Source organism: Cydia fagiglandana, chromosome 18 (assembly GCF_963556715.1).
Source record: "Cydia fagiglandana chromosome 18, ilCydFagi1.1, whole genome shotgun sequence".
NCBI classification, from domain to species: Eukaryota; Metazoa; Arthropoda; class Insecta; order Lepidoptera; family Tortricidae; genus Cydia; species Cydia fagiglandana.
Window position 1 is genome coordinate 16,655,912 of NC_085949.1, and position 14,303 is coordinate 16,670,214.

At 38.3% G+C, this 14,303-nt stretch overlaps 1 protein-coding gene across 1 annotated transcript in view; it reads right to left on the reverse strand.

Moving 5' to 3' along the window:
* The window catches only part of LOC134673419 (tubulin polyglutamylase TTLL5), a 72,071-nt gene that overhangs the window by 33,379 nt on the left and 24,389 nt on the right, over positions 1-14,303 (reverse strand). The window contains exons 2-7 of the mRNA XM_063531405.1: positions 5,327-5,466; positions 3,948-4,055; positions 3,343-3,507; positions 2,681-2,863; positions 2,081-2,226; positions 336-553 (exon numbers count right to left, since the gene is read on the reverse strand). Coding sequence (XP_063387475.1) covers positions 336-553; positions 2,081-2,226; positions 2,681-2,863; positions 3,343-3,507; positions 3,948-4,055; positions 5,327-5,466 — 960 coding nt within the window. The remainder of the gene's footprint in view (positions 1-335; positions 554-2,080; positions 2,227-2,680; positions 2,864-3,342; positions 3,508-3,947; positions 4,056-5,326; positions 5,467-14,303) is intronic.

Sequence of the window (14,303 nt, forward strand, 5' to 3'; positions counted from 1 at the left end):
GTTAGTAAGGCGACGAAGGCTGGTTTAGGGTGTAATCCGGACCACAAGAGGTTGACATCTCTGGCGTGGGGCACGACCTCTACTAGACCATGGGCTTGGAGTAATCGGTGAAAAAGTTTGATTTCTGTTCAATTTGTAAGTCATGTTGGTACAAAATCTTACCTTGGGAAATGATTGACTCTCTGGTAGTAGAAAAGCCATCATAAAACGTCAGAGTTTGGGTGTAAACCGGACCACATTAGGTTGAAATCTTTGGCGTCGGGCCCGGCATCACAAAGGCTGTATTCGTAACTTGGTTTCCGTTCGAATTTAAGTGTTATTGGTACAAAACTTACCTCGGAAAATGGTTGACTCGTTGGTAAGGCGATAGGGATCTTAGTACATCTGGTTTAGGGTGTAATCCGGACCACAGGAGGTTGACATCTCTGGCGTCGGGCACGGCCTCTACTAGACCATGGGCTTGCAGTAATCGGTGGAGGAGTTTGGTTTCTGTGTTGACTAGTTTGTATGTGATTTTGAGCAGTCGGGCGGGCATGCAGTTGCTTTCGAGGACCTGAAAGATGCGTTAGATTAGAAATCTGAGTAACTAAAAGATGTTAGGGTATTAGGGTCATTACCAAATTTTCAACGGCATCCTAGACTAGTCGGTAGTGACTCTGCCTACGAAGCAGGAGGTCCCAGGTTCGAATCATGGTAAGGGCATTTATTTGTGTGTTCATCACAAATATTTGTTCCTGAGTTATGGATGTTTTCTAAGTAAGATATACATATATTATATTTTTCGTCTTCTAGTACCCACAACAAAAGTCTTATTGACTGTGGGACTAGGTTGATCTGTGTTAAATTGTCCTATAATATTTATTATTTATAAATCACAGAAATAACTTTTTTGTGTAGAAAATCGACAGCGCGCAACAAACAATGCGCGTGACAATTAAACATAATCAGGGCGGCACAAAAATTATCGATATTTTTCTATTTTTTTGTTCCTTTGGAACATTAAAACGATGATTTAAACTATTTTTTTTTTACATAAAATCCATGATACATATTTGCTTACTAAACTGTAGATATAGTTTTGGCCACAGCCATAAAAATATCTACCGCTACATAATTATTTTCTAAACTCATCAAACACCATAAATTGTGTCAGTATGATATACCTATAAAGATAAGAATTAAGAACTTTAAAACTATTACTATAGAAACTATCTCCAAGAAACTTGACCATGAAAATCCTATTAGCCAAGAGATTATGATCAACGAGTATAAAAACGCCTTAACTGTGAAGGTCAATAATAGGTACTTACTATTACCTCGCGGTCGCGGTATCAGACAAAAAGTATTGTAAGAAATACAACAAAAAAGTAACAACACATTTAATAGTTGAATCGATCTGATGCCATCTAATCATCGGTAACAACAATTATAATTTTAAAGAGCTAACAGGAGTAGTCATTTCTCCATACAAACGTACTCGACTCTTTCCTCTGTGGGTTTTGATGCTAGAGCAATGATTTTTTTCAACACAGATTAATATTGTCAATATCTATGTCGGACCGTTTTGCTTTTTTTGATATTTTTGTTTTTTAAGGCGCTAGAGCCCTTCAAAATGTGCCAAAATGGCCTCATTGACTATGCCGCAATGAGAGGCGTAGTAATCAAAAGTGATATCAATTAATCAAAAAAGCAAAACGGTCCGACATAGATAATTTCATAATCATTTAGATTTTCAAATTTGGTTACGATTGGTTAAGTTTTGGAGGAGGAAACAGTCGAGTAAAACCTCGATTTTTGACATTTTTACGCAGGATTTTTCGCCTTGTCCATATCGCACTAGTTTTAGGAGCCGCTTCCGTTAGCGAGACGGGTATATTTACCTAAAATATTTAAAACTCAGCTTCTGTTTCGTCTTAAGAGCCCATCAAGGTCAAAATGTCACCAAGGGGGAGGGGGGTTCCAAAAAGTAGCCGAAAACACCTCGCGTGATTTGTGCACAACCCCTAACCGGTTAACCCCGGGTTAGTGCAAGTGGGGGTAAGCCTAATAATGTTACTGTTAGTCCATTTTGTGCTCTTACCTTGATGCTGTCCACCTCTTTGACTAGTTGCTCAGAATCGTCGCTATCTATTGGACTGCCAATTTGTAGATTTGTTACTGAAATTTTCTTATTTATATTTGTTTTTCTTTTGTTTTTCCCTTTGTTCTTTTTGGGCTTTTTCTCTTCTGAAAAAAGAAATAAACTTTTTGAAGTATAACTTCATAGTTTTCACGCTTCAAAAAAAGCCGGCTAGTCGCGAGTCGGACTCGCGCACGTATGATTCCGTACCGTAATCCATCGTTTTTAGTATTTGTTTTTATTATTAGAAAGAGAAACATTTACTGTTAACCCTTTAGTCCGTAGCGGCAACATATCTGACGTCCCACGGATAAAGGTACCTTATGGCGGTTGGCGCTTACGCTATCATTAACGCCGCTCCAATATTATTGCGGCGCTATGCGATGTAAGCGCCGGTCGCCATAAGGTACCTTTTTCTGTGGAACGTCACATATTAGCCATCATGCTTAAAACAAAAACGCATCTCTACTATAAGAATTACTGTTCTAAATGGAATGACTAGAAAGGAATGTCGAATGGTTAAAGGGTTAATTTATTTTACGGTTAATAATTATTAGTTACCGACGGCGGGAGGTGGGGGATCTTCCGGTGGCTTGATGTTGGCTGTTGTGTTCTCGATGTTCAGATGTTTCTTGAGCGTGATCTTACTCAGGTCGTTCAACACGTCCTCTATATCCCTCTTATGCTCCACCGCCTCCCTGCTTTCGTGGCCCTGATCTTCTATTGACATTGTCTCTGCCACTTCTGGTTACAAAATACAAGTTCATTTAACACTTTAAACTCTCGCGTTTTGTACACATATTTAATTACACAAACGGGTCTACCGCGATATAATTTCATTGTTTTTACCTTTAATTCCGACGTTTCAGCTGAGTTGCACCAGCTGTGGTCACGGAAAGACTAATCTGACTGACTGAGTCTTTCCGTGACCACAGCTGGTGCAACTCAGCTGAAACGTCGGAATTAAAGGTAAAAACAATGAAATTATATCGCGGTAGACCCGTTTGTGTAATTAAATAAGTTCATTTAAGATATGAATTATGTTAAAATCATAAACGCGTGCACGTGTGTTGTAATATACACCCCTTGCGTGAGGCGACGTAAGCCTGCCCCGCGAACTTGTTGCTGTGGCCATGACTTCGTGCATTATGTTGTTGGGTTTCAACGTGTGAGGCTCGGGGACTAGTCTCGCCATGAGTTCGGCCGAGTCATTGACAACATACCTGATTGACTGACATGACGGACGACGTAAGCCTGCCCCGCGAACTTGTTGCTGTGGCCGAACGTCTCCATGACCTCGTGCATTATGTTGTTGGGTTTGAACGTGTGGGGCTCGGGGACTAGTCGTCTCGCCATGTGTTTGGCTTTATTTAATAAGATAGCGGTGCCTGAAATAGTAATCGAATGGTTATCTTGTTAATTCTTTTCATGAAGTATGGAGGACTATAACTTCTTTATCTTATATGAATATGACCTAGTTATATAGAAACAAATAATCAATACTAATAGGGTATTTGACTGTAAATTAATCATGAAATAAAGCAGCAGATTATTATTATAAAAACATAGATAGCAGTTTTTAAACACAAATTCTATTTAATAAATCGGAGAGATATAATTCATATTTCTATGTCGAACGCGATGATCGGTTTAATTCCCTAGTACAGTCAGCAGCAGAAGCTGCTAAGTGGGCGAGGTCTTCAAAAAGATCTTGACGCGACTTTATTGTTATGAGAATTAAAGCGTCTCAAGGTACTTTTTAACACCTCGCCCGCTTAGCAACTTCTGCTGCTGACTGTACGCACTCTACAGAATATTATTACACTACCTGTGTTTTGTCCTATGGATTTGGTGGTGGATTCCAAGGAGGGAGTTCGGGAGGCCAGGACACATGATCGGAACACGAGTACCACTCCTTTGGAGCCGAGGGGTCCGCCTGAAAGTATGTACATATGGGTGAGCCAGAGGTCGGCAAACTTTTGATTAGAACTTAGAAGAGACAGTATTGGGGCATTCCACGAGACTGTCGCTTACATAACGCTTTTGCCTTGTATGGCAGCTACCTTAATAAAATACGTGAATCTCGAGAATATACTGCCAATTTGTTAGCCAAGTCATGAAATATTACCTGACCCAATATCGCTTACGCATTTCCAGAACAGAAGTATTAGAAGAATTGCGTTATGTAAGCGACAGTCTCGTGGAATGCCCCTATTAGGAATTTCCAAGAGCCACAAATGTTGTTTTCTGTAGGCCAGGAACTCCAAGTGTTAATGTTTTGAGTGACTAAAATATAAAGAGCTGCAATTGTACCAACAAGCCGCGGTTTGCCGGTTAAGCTATTGGGAAACGATTGGATTTTCATACATTTCGGTGCAGCCGGTCGGTGACGTCACAGGCCGCGCGCTTTTTAGGGTTCCGTACCCAAAGGGCAAAACGGGACCCTATTACTAAGACTTCGCTGTCCGTCCGTCCGTCCGTCCGTCTGTCTGTCACCAGGCTGTATCTCACGAACCGTGATAGCTAGACAGTTGAAATTTTCACAGATGATGTATTTCTGTTGCCGCTATAACAACAAATAGTATAAAAACAGAATAAAATAAAGATTTAAATGGGGCTCCCATACAACACACGTGATTTTTGACCAAAGTTAAGCAACGTCGGGAATGGTCAGTACTTGGATGGGTGACCGTTTTTTTTTTGCTTTTTTTTTTTGTTTTTTTTTTTGCATTATGGTACGGAACCCTTCGTGCGCGAGTCCGACTCGCACTTGCCCGGTTTTTATTGTATGAGGCGTTTTTACCTACTCACGGTGCAGATAAGTGCCACATTTAATTTCGCAATTTGGATGTTTCCGGGGCACTATAGATAGCAGGATTTTAGAAACATTTTGAGTCGCACGGGAAGTGGAATCGATTTGATATCTATCTTCCTTGTAAATCTTGTCAGTTAACCTACTGAACGCCATGCCTATCGTGTACGGCACATCATCGGGAAAACCTTGTCGAAATGCGCGAATCTTTGGCGGTCAAAGGCGGATGATTTGACGTAGGCACTAGTTTTTAAGAAAGCAACTACCAAGTCAGAGGTTAAACAAATGATATTTCGTACATAGGTAAGTTTCGAAAAACTCATTGGTACGAGCCGGGGTTTGAACCCGCGACCTCCAGATTCCATCCATCCATCTATCTATGTATAAAAAGCTACCTGAGAGCCAGTCGGACACACATGCCTCCTTATTGTCCTTATCTCTTCCTGTGTTGACTTCTTCGTCATGTGTTTTCATGCTGTCCTGTGTTTGAAGGCCGGAGGTAGACGGATTCGATGCTGATGATATGACATGTGGACTGAAAAATGGAAAATTATTATAATATAACACTTTAAACTCTCGCGTTTTGTACACATATTCAATTACACAAACGGGTCTACCGCGATATAATTTCATTGTTTTTACCTTTAATTATCCGTTCGTTCTTTTTATTTTCCGTGACCACAGCTGGTGCAACTCAGCTGAAACGTCGGAATTAAAGGTAAAAACAATGAAATTATATCGCGGTAGACCCGTTTGTGTAATTGAATATTATTATAATATGCATTGAACTCTTGAACTGTTATTACTAACGTATAGAACCGGCATAGAGAACCAGTATTTTGCGCCATGAGTTGTTGTTGTTTTGACATCAAACCATAGAAGCGGAGCGTGAATCTCGCGACCTAAACGCGTAAGCGCCATGAATTTTAAGGCGCTTACGACGTTTTGGTAGCGTGGTACAGGTTGTGATTGCGACTCTACATAGTCTACATCGTGTTTTTATTGAATTCCGTTAACTTCGGGGTATGGTTAAGTACGTTTAAGAGAACTAAATGGCATAGTTCATTTTCAAAAAAAATCCTTTCTAAAAAAAAAAATTTAAAAAGTAATTAAATGTAGCATGTAGCGTTGTTGTAAGACGGGCATTACATTTAACTCAACCAAACAATTGAAATCTGTGACATATCAATGTCATTTCGAACATCGATCGACCGAGATTGTACTTAAGTGTAGTAGCAAATGTATGAACTCATTCTAAACACTAATCAATATCTAAACCGGCCCTAAGGCAAGTGTACACGCTTGTAGAGGCCTTATAGGAAAAAAATAAAATATTGATTATCTCCGAAATGGAGTTAATTAGAATAGTTATCGGTGTCTTTGAGATAGTTATTAGATTTAAGCTCAGGAATGCACCCTTGAAATTAACGGAAAACAAAAAAAAAACACGGTGTATAGTAATAGTAACTCAATGGTAATATGTATGAAAAGAGAAAGGCAGGAGTGTTAAAGGTCTATTCCCACTAATTCTAATAGAACTGGCAGTAAAAGTAATGGAAATGGACCGTGTTGAATCCAAAGCTCAATATGTGCGCGGTACTCTTCATAGAGGAAACAAAATTCAACTTTGCTTCCTTAGAGCAAAATTTTGCTAAATATAAAAAGAGAAGAGGGAACAAAAACCATTTTTGCTCCCTCTACGCAGGTCAGAAAAAGCTTTTTCGAACAAAAGGAACTGCTTTTGGTATGGGGTTGAAGCCTTCTAGATTTGTAAACAAGAACTGTATAGGTACTTTAATAACTTTAATAAGGCATACAATTAAAATGCAGCAGGTAAAGTGTAAACATTATGTACTCGTAATGTAGGTCAATTTAAATTTCCTTCAGCTTTAATAAAATAATATGGAAACTAACAAGCAATTATGGATCGCCACGATAAGCGTATTAAAACATGCAATATGCAATTACGAGTTGCATGCTCAGTATCGTACGGTAAGTGTAAGAAAATACATAGAGTCCCTCTAACAATAAGCTAGTCATAGCTTGCGTTAGAGCACAGATTTCAATTAACGTGATAAAGTGTAGCACTGTCACTATGAAACGTCATATTTTCATAGGATTATGGTGTTTACGGTTACTCTTACTTCGAAGTTTATGCAGAGATATCTTGGTCCTACTCAGATACGTGAGTCATCGATAACATTGAAAAAAGAATCTACTACTTCAGGTTTTAAATTAAATTAAACCAATGGATTTTCTTCCTATCCTACTCGACTGCGATCGCCAACCCGCCTGCCAAGCGTGGGGATTATGGCATTCACCCCCCTAAGGGCCTATGTTCAGCAATGGACGTCTTATGGATGAGATGATGATGATGAATGGATTTTCTTAGGGCCACAAGCATCATCCCACTAACCCAGGGTTAAGCAGCTAAACGTTAACCCAGTGTCAAATTGCACTATAGTTCGTTTTTTTTAGCATTAGAAAGAACTTGAAAGAAGGTAAGCGATCTTGGCATGTCTTTTAATTGAAAAACGCTTTTTAAAAATCATAAATTATTACTTATGAAAGCAGAAGAATATAAATGATCGTATTAGATTCATAATTGTTACATATTTGCCGTAACTTATTTTTAAAATGTGTTTTTCAATTAAAAGACACATCAAGATTGTTTACCTAATTTCTAATGCTAAAAAAAACGAAGTATAGTAACCATGGTAACTCTAGGTTTAACCGGTTACAGATGTAGTGCATATTTATTTTCCTTCGTATTTTCACAGAAACGTACCTACAAACGTGTCTTGCTATTTCAGTCAGTCTCAGACAAAAAGTATACTGACGTTGACTAAGTACTTAGCATGACGAATACGTACGTTTCATCTGTAACCCCGGGTTAGTGGAATGTGGAATACAGTGTAAGTGGTGCTTATTAAAATGACTGAAACCATCTGTCAATAACCGAAGAGAAGAAGCAATGATGAAACTAGCACTGGTTCACACGTGCCATATACTCTATGCAAATGCACATGTGCGAGCATATGGTCAATGGTCGATTGTCGACCAAATAAGGTCAGCTTCGATTTGACGCGCTTGACAGTGTTCAATAACTTTTGACCGCATGTTACACCGTTGCGTAATGATTGGGTCAATATTTGATCAGGAATTATTACCTAACTGCGCGATAGAATTTTAGATTTATTTGAACCGAATTATTATGTCAACATTTTAGCAAACAAGATTGAAGGTTTCTCAGAAAACCTACAGAAAGATGCACTTTTTTTTTTTTTTTTTTTTTTTTTTTTTTTTTTTTTTTTTTTTTTTTTTTTTTTTTTTTTTTCTCTCAACTTAAATCTGCAATCGGCTGTTCTAGCCATAATCAGATGGTTTGTTTCTTTTTTTTTTTTTTTTTAGGTTGTTATTTAGGGTGGTGTTCCACTGAGCACCATCACCAGTTTACGTGGGGGCTTATTGTCTCTGGTCTAGCCCTAGGATGTGCCATCTTTTTAGCCTCGGTGTGTAGTCTTGTTCGTTTAACAGGTTTCTGGCTAGTTCGTTGCAGTGGTTTTGAAGTCTTTCCTTGTACTTTTTGCAGTATTCGTTTACCTCTTGTTTTATTGTTGGTATTTCTGTGTATTCATGTATTTCACTATTTCTGACCAGTAATGGTGCACACGTGATCCTTCTTAGGGTTTTGTTCTGGAATCTTTGAAGTATTTCTAAGTTTGAGTTGCTGGCTGATCCCCATAGCTGTATTCCATAAGTCCATATCGGTTTTATTATACATTTGTATATCAGTAGTTTGTTGTTAAGTGTTAGAGTTGATTGTCTTCCAATTAGCCAGTATAAGTTCCTGCATTTGATATCTGCTTCTTTTCTTTTCATTTTGATGTGGTTGGCCCAGGTAAGTCTTCTGTCGAGGTGGAGTCCTAGATATTTGACGCAGCTTTGGCTAGGAAGGGGTTCGCCTCGCATAGTCACTGGTGGGCAGTCTCCCTTGCGTAGTGTGAAGGTTATTTGGACAGATTTTGTTACACTGGGTTTGAGCCTCCAGATCTCGAGCCAGTGTTCAATATCTTTCAAATGTGTTTGTAGTTTTTGTGATGCGATTTCAGGTTTTTTGTGCACGATGCACTTAAGATAAAATATATTTGAGAATGACTGCATCTATCAACAAATGACTGCCATCAGATATATCGATAGCAGCCAAGGTGCTCACGAATATCTGAACACGCCTCTATACTATAGGGATGTTTCCTGTACTTAAAATAAATAATTTCAAACCGTGCACGAAATATAGCACCAGATAATTATTAGAAAAACATAGATAGCAGCTATTTTTAAACACAATTTGTATTTAATAAATCGGATTGAAATATAAAAAGTAGGTGAGTTGACCGTGACGTCACTATATTAGTTTTCATATAAATTCCATATTAGTAAATCGTTTTGACAGTTCTAAAAAAGAAGCTGATTTGACTAATAGGAATGTAGCCTATTGGCACTAGAGTGCGTATTCAGATATTTTTGTGCATTTCGGCCGCTTCGAAATACCTATCCGATGGGGATTACGATGTTGGCGATGGTTCTTCAATTTTATCGCTATTGCACAAATTAAAATTTTAAATCTGATGTCCAAATAGGTCACAGAGGGGAAAAATACATTAATGAAATGGTTACAGGGTCACTGCTATATCACATGCACTGAATCTGAGAGCCTACCGCGAAAATCAAAATTTCGTTAGAGTCAGACAACGCCGGTTTTGACAGTACAGAATGTGCAAGTGTTATTTTAAAAGTGAAACTTCTAAGAAATAATTTGTGTGCTGTTAAAATCGCTTAGCCGAGTTAGCTTGGTCGGACTCTACCTGCCTGTCTATCTCTTGCATATTCGATCGATCAGATAACGAAATTTTGATTTGCAGTAGACCCTCTGTTCCAACTGTGACGTTGTAAAATACACCACGGTGTAATAGTCGGTATATGGGCATATGGGCACGGTATTTTTATACTTCGCTATTATTACGAAACTGCCATTTTGATTTAAAATTACAGCCAAATGCAATGGACCGCGACCTCCGGTACAGATGGAACATTCGTAGTTAGTTCCTTATAAAACGGTACCATACCGTATACCTACAATAAAATTATAGAAATATGTATAAAAATAGTAAGTGCACTGAGAGAAAAATCATTAGTAAACTAAACCAGCAAGGCTATGATGGTCGACTGGATAAATGATATGGCTGTATAAATGATGATAAAACTGACATTTTATCCAGTTTTTATTGATTTGTCGTCTTTTCCACTTTTGACAGCGATAGTCGTTAAATGATTAACTGCATAACATGGTCGTTGGATAATATGTCATTTGTCTACATTTCCACCTTAAACTTAGTGGATAAGTGGATAAGTTAAATGATATAAATGCCACTTGTCTAGCTTTATACAGTTTTATAACATTCATACCGTTTTGTCCACTTGGACAACAATACACGGTAAATGGCTACGATTGTTGGATAATTAGACATATAGTCGATTTTTGACGGCTAGCCTTTGATTAATTTATCGTAGTGCTCACTGGGTCACGATAAGCGCAGTTAAGAAGCTGTGATTAGTCTTAACTTAATTGATTCATTTGTGTTACGAAAATTAACTATGTAAATTGTATTGTTTGTATTTTATTGGACTTAAATCGTACACATATAAGTCTATAGCATTCGCTAACACACTTTCATGCATCTAACTTAAATAGAAATGGCTTAACAGTGGTAACACAATGGAATCAATTAACTTTGGACTAATTACAGGTGCTTAACTATGTACAAATTTTTTGCACTTCACTCATAAGTCATAAGTGCTCTTGTGGTATATAAGTGGTGAAAGATGCAATTTCTTGAAGTTAAAATATCAGTAGGTAAGTATCTGTTTTTTTTCTTAAATATAATATATACAATTTGAACTTTGAATTAAATTTGAATTTACATATAACATTATCAATACGTACATTATTTGTAGGGATGGTAAGATAATAATATCATTTCTTCTTGGCAGCTGCTGCTATCGAAGAAAAATAGCATAAAGAACTCCAACGACGGGTCATTAAGGGCTACATGCAACCCATTTGATATGCCCAGCGAGGAGTTTCGGCACATATATAGAGTGGCAAAGAATTGGCACTCTATTTGTGTTTCAAATTCGACGCTGACCTCAAGCCTCAACATGGCGATGGATTGCCGGCACATTTTAAAGTAAAGATACTCGTATTCTGTTGCACTATTCCTCAAATCATTATTGTCACCTTATTTGATAACGACATACCAACTTACAACTCTTTGTTTTAGGTTCTAACATCACTGCATCTACTGGCTGACGGTAGTCGGTAGGAAAGAGGAACTGGACCATGGAGACCTGAGAGGAACTGGACTGGAAGACCATGGAGAAGAAGTAGGAATAGTTGAAGTTGAAGAAGTTAGAGAAATTGAAGTTGAAGAAGTTGGAGAAGTCGAAGTTGAAAAACTTGAAAAAGTTGGAGAATTTGAAGTTGAAGAAGTTAAATAAGTTGGAGAAGTTTAAGTTGAAGAAGTTGAAGATCAACAAGATGAAGATGTTGGAGAAGTTGAAGAAGGTTAGGAAGATAAAGAAGTTGGAGAAGTTAAAAGTTGCTTTTTATTTATTCTCTATACAAACTTCCACCCCCATGTCATCTCTTTTTCACCCTTAAAGGTATGGCTAATAAAATTGGTCACAAATACATAAACATTCTTTATCTCTTACGAACTTTTAAATGATGAAAGGCAAGTCCCATTTCAAGAAATTATTGAACCCCTATACAAATTTCCACCCCTTGTTTACACCCTTAAGGGATGATTTCGGGGATAAAAACTATTCTATATCCTTCCTCACAACTCAAACTACTCGTATCAACATACCAAATTTCATATAAATCGGTTCAGCGGTTATTGATTGCCCATACAAACTTCCATCCCCCTTTTCGCCCCCTTAAGGGGTGAGTTCTGAGATAAAAAGTATCCTATGTCCTTCCCCGGGAGTCAAACTACCCTTATACCAAATTTCAACTAAATCGGTTCAGCGGTTTAAGCGTGAAGAGGTAACAGGCAGACAGACAGACAGACACACTTTCGCATTTATAATACTAGCTTTTGCCCGCGACTTCGTCAGCGTGGAATTATTAATTTAGGTAAGTAGCTACATATTATTTTATTCAATCTGCGTTTTGTTGATTAGCCATACAAACTTCAACCCCCCTTTTCACCCCCTTAAAGGGTGATTTCTTGAATAAAAACTACCCTTTGTCCTTCCCCGGGACTCAAACTATCTCCGTGCCAAATTTTGACTAAATTCTGCACCAGCGCCGGTCCTACACCGCGCGGGCGGGACAGTTCCTATTGCCAATGTTTGTTGAGCAGTTGTTGTTAAGTCCCCATACAAAATTCCACCCCTTTAAGGCATGAAATGGTAGGCCCGTATTTTTTACATGTTTATGCAAGTAACTGACGGTCTTTCCACCGCTATACAACCGGCTGACGGTTTTTTTATTTAAATAATAGCATCTAAACTATCATCTGGCAAAGTACCAGGAGGCGATGATTGAAAAAAAAATTTTTTACATGTTCATGCGATCAACTGACGGTCTTTCCACAGCGATACAACCGGCTGACATTTTTTAATTCACGATAGCATCTAAGAAACTATCATCTCAGACAAAGTATTAAGCGGGAGGCGATGACTGACGATATTTGCTCCTGCCGCAACATATAGGACTAGTATAAGGTGACACTTACGGGAAAGGGGCTGTGGCCCTCGCCTTGGTTCTTTCCTTGTCCAACAAATATCACTGGCCATTTAGCGAGGTAATGCCGCCAGTATTTTTGGCACATTACGTCCGGGGTATAATCAGAGTGGGGGGTAATATTGTATTTGTTAAGTCATTTAGTTTTACTTATTACTAGAAGATGTACATTTTATTCGCTGGGTCGGAGAACCACGAATCGATCGCAACGCGCACCGTGGCCCAAAAAGAAACTTTCGGCAGACCAACTGTCACTTTTTACTAGCGAGGTTTACCTACGTATCTGTGTATTTAAAGTAATAATAATTAGAGATGCAACGGATAGTTGTTTGGCCGGATACCGGATACCGGATATTCGGCCTGACCATCGGCCGGATATCCGGTATCCGGCCGCCGAATATTCGGCCAGAGGAACTATACCTACATTTCGGATTTTCAGGTGCGCATTCTGATGGTTTGACCTGTTTCCTAGTAAACGTTCGCGCGGACTCATTTCTAGGTTCGAAATGAATGCGCGTGCAAGTCAATGGAATTATTAAATTGTTTTAAAATAATAAACAAGTACGATTATGATCGTGTCTGTTTCATAAATCCAATTTGTTTACTCCGAAATCAAGCAATGTTACTATCCGGTATCCGGCCGGCTAGTAGGTCACTATCCGGTATCCGGCCGGATAGTAAATTAATGGCCGGATAGGCCGGATACCGGATAGTAACCGGATATCCGGTGCATCTCTAATAATAATAAATAAAGCACCAGCTTCCATTATTAACTTTAATGCTGATTCTCCCTTCAATTCCAACATGTAACGGCAAAGGATTACACCTAATTTTCTTTGCAGGTGCATACATTTCTTCAAAGTAGGTATTTCCCTTTTGAGTTATTTTCTTTGGCGAACTGTCTGGCACTAGGTCTGCCCAATTGCTGCTCTTCACTGGTTTTTGGGAAGTTTTCTTAGTAGTTGATGTAGTACATCAGAGCCGCGATATGTTTACTCCTAACGCACACACAATCACATTTTCCACTCGTAACATACGACTAGAATCAATCTGTAAAAAATAAATTATTTCTTTACTTTCTATTACATTAATGGATCATAATATTATGTATGTACTACGTCAAAGATAGCAAAAACAGAAAAAAACAGCTTACATTCAAGGACGTTTGTCACTGAAGCTTGACGAATTAGGTACACGAGCTTCAATGGTGTGGCTCTTATGATCTTCATATTTGATTTCTTTTAGGTACATCTTGCACATGTTAAGCCAAAACTTATTATCCCTTTGGAAAAACACGAAAAGTCTGCATTATTAACGACACTACAGTCATATCTATCTAATACCTTTAAACGAGCAATTTTTGGATATTTATTTATTTATATGTATATATATTTCGGGGCTCTCGGAAACGGCTCTAATGATTTCGATGAAATTTGCTATATGGAGGTTTTCGGGGGCGAAAAATTGATCTAGCTAGGTTTTTATATGTTTTCCGAGCATAGCTCGGTCTTCCAGATATTTAGTTACCTATATGAAATGCGTTATTCGATTTTTATTTCTTT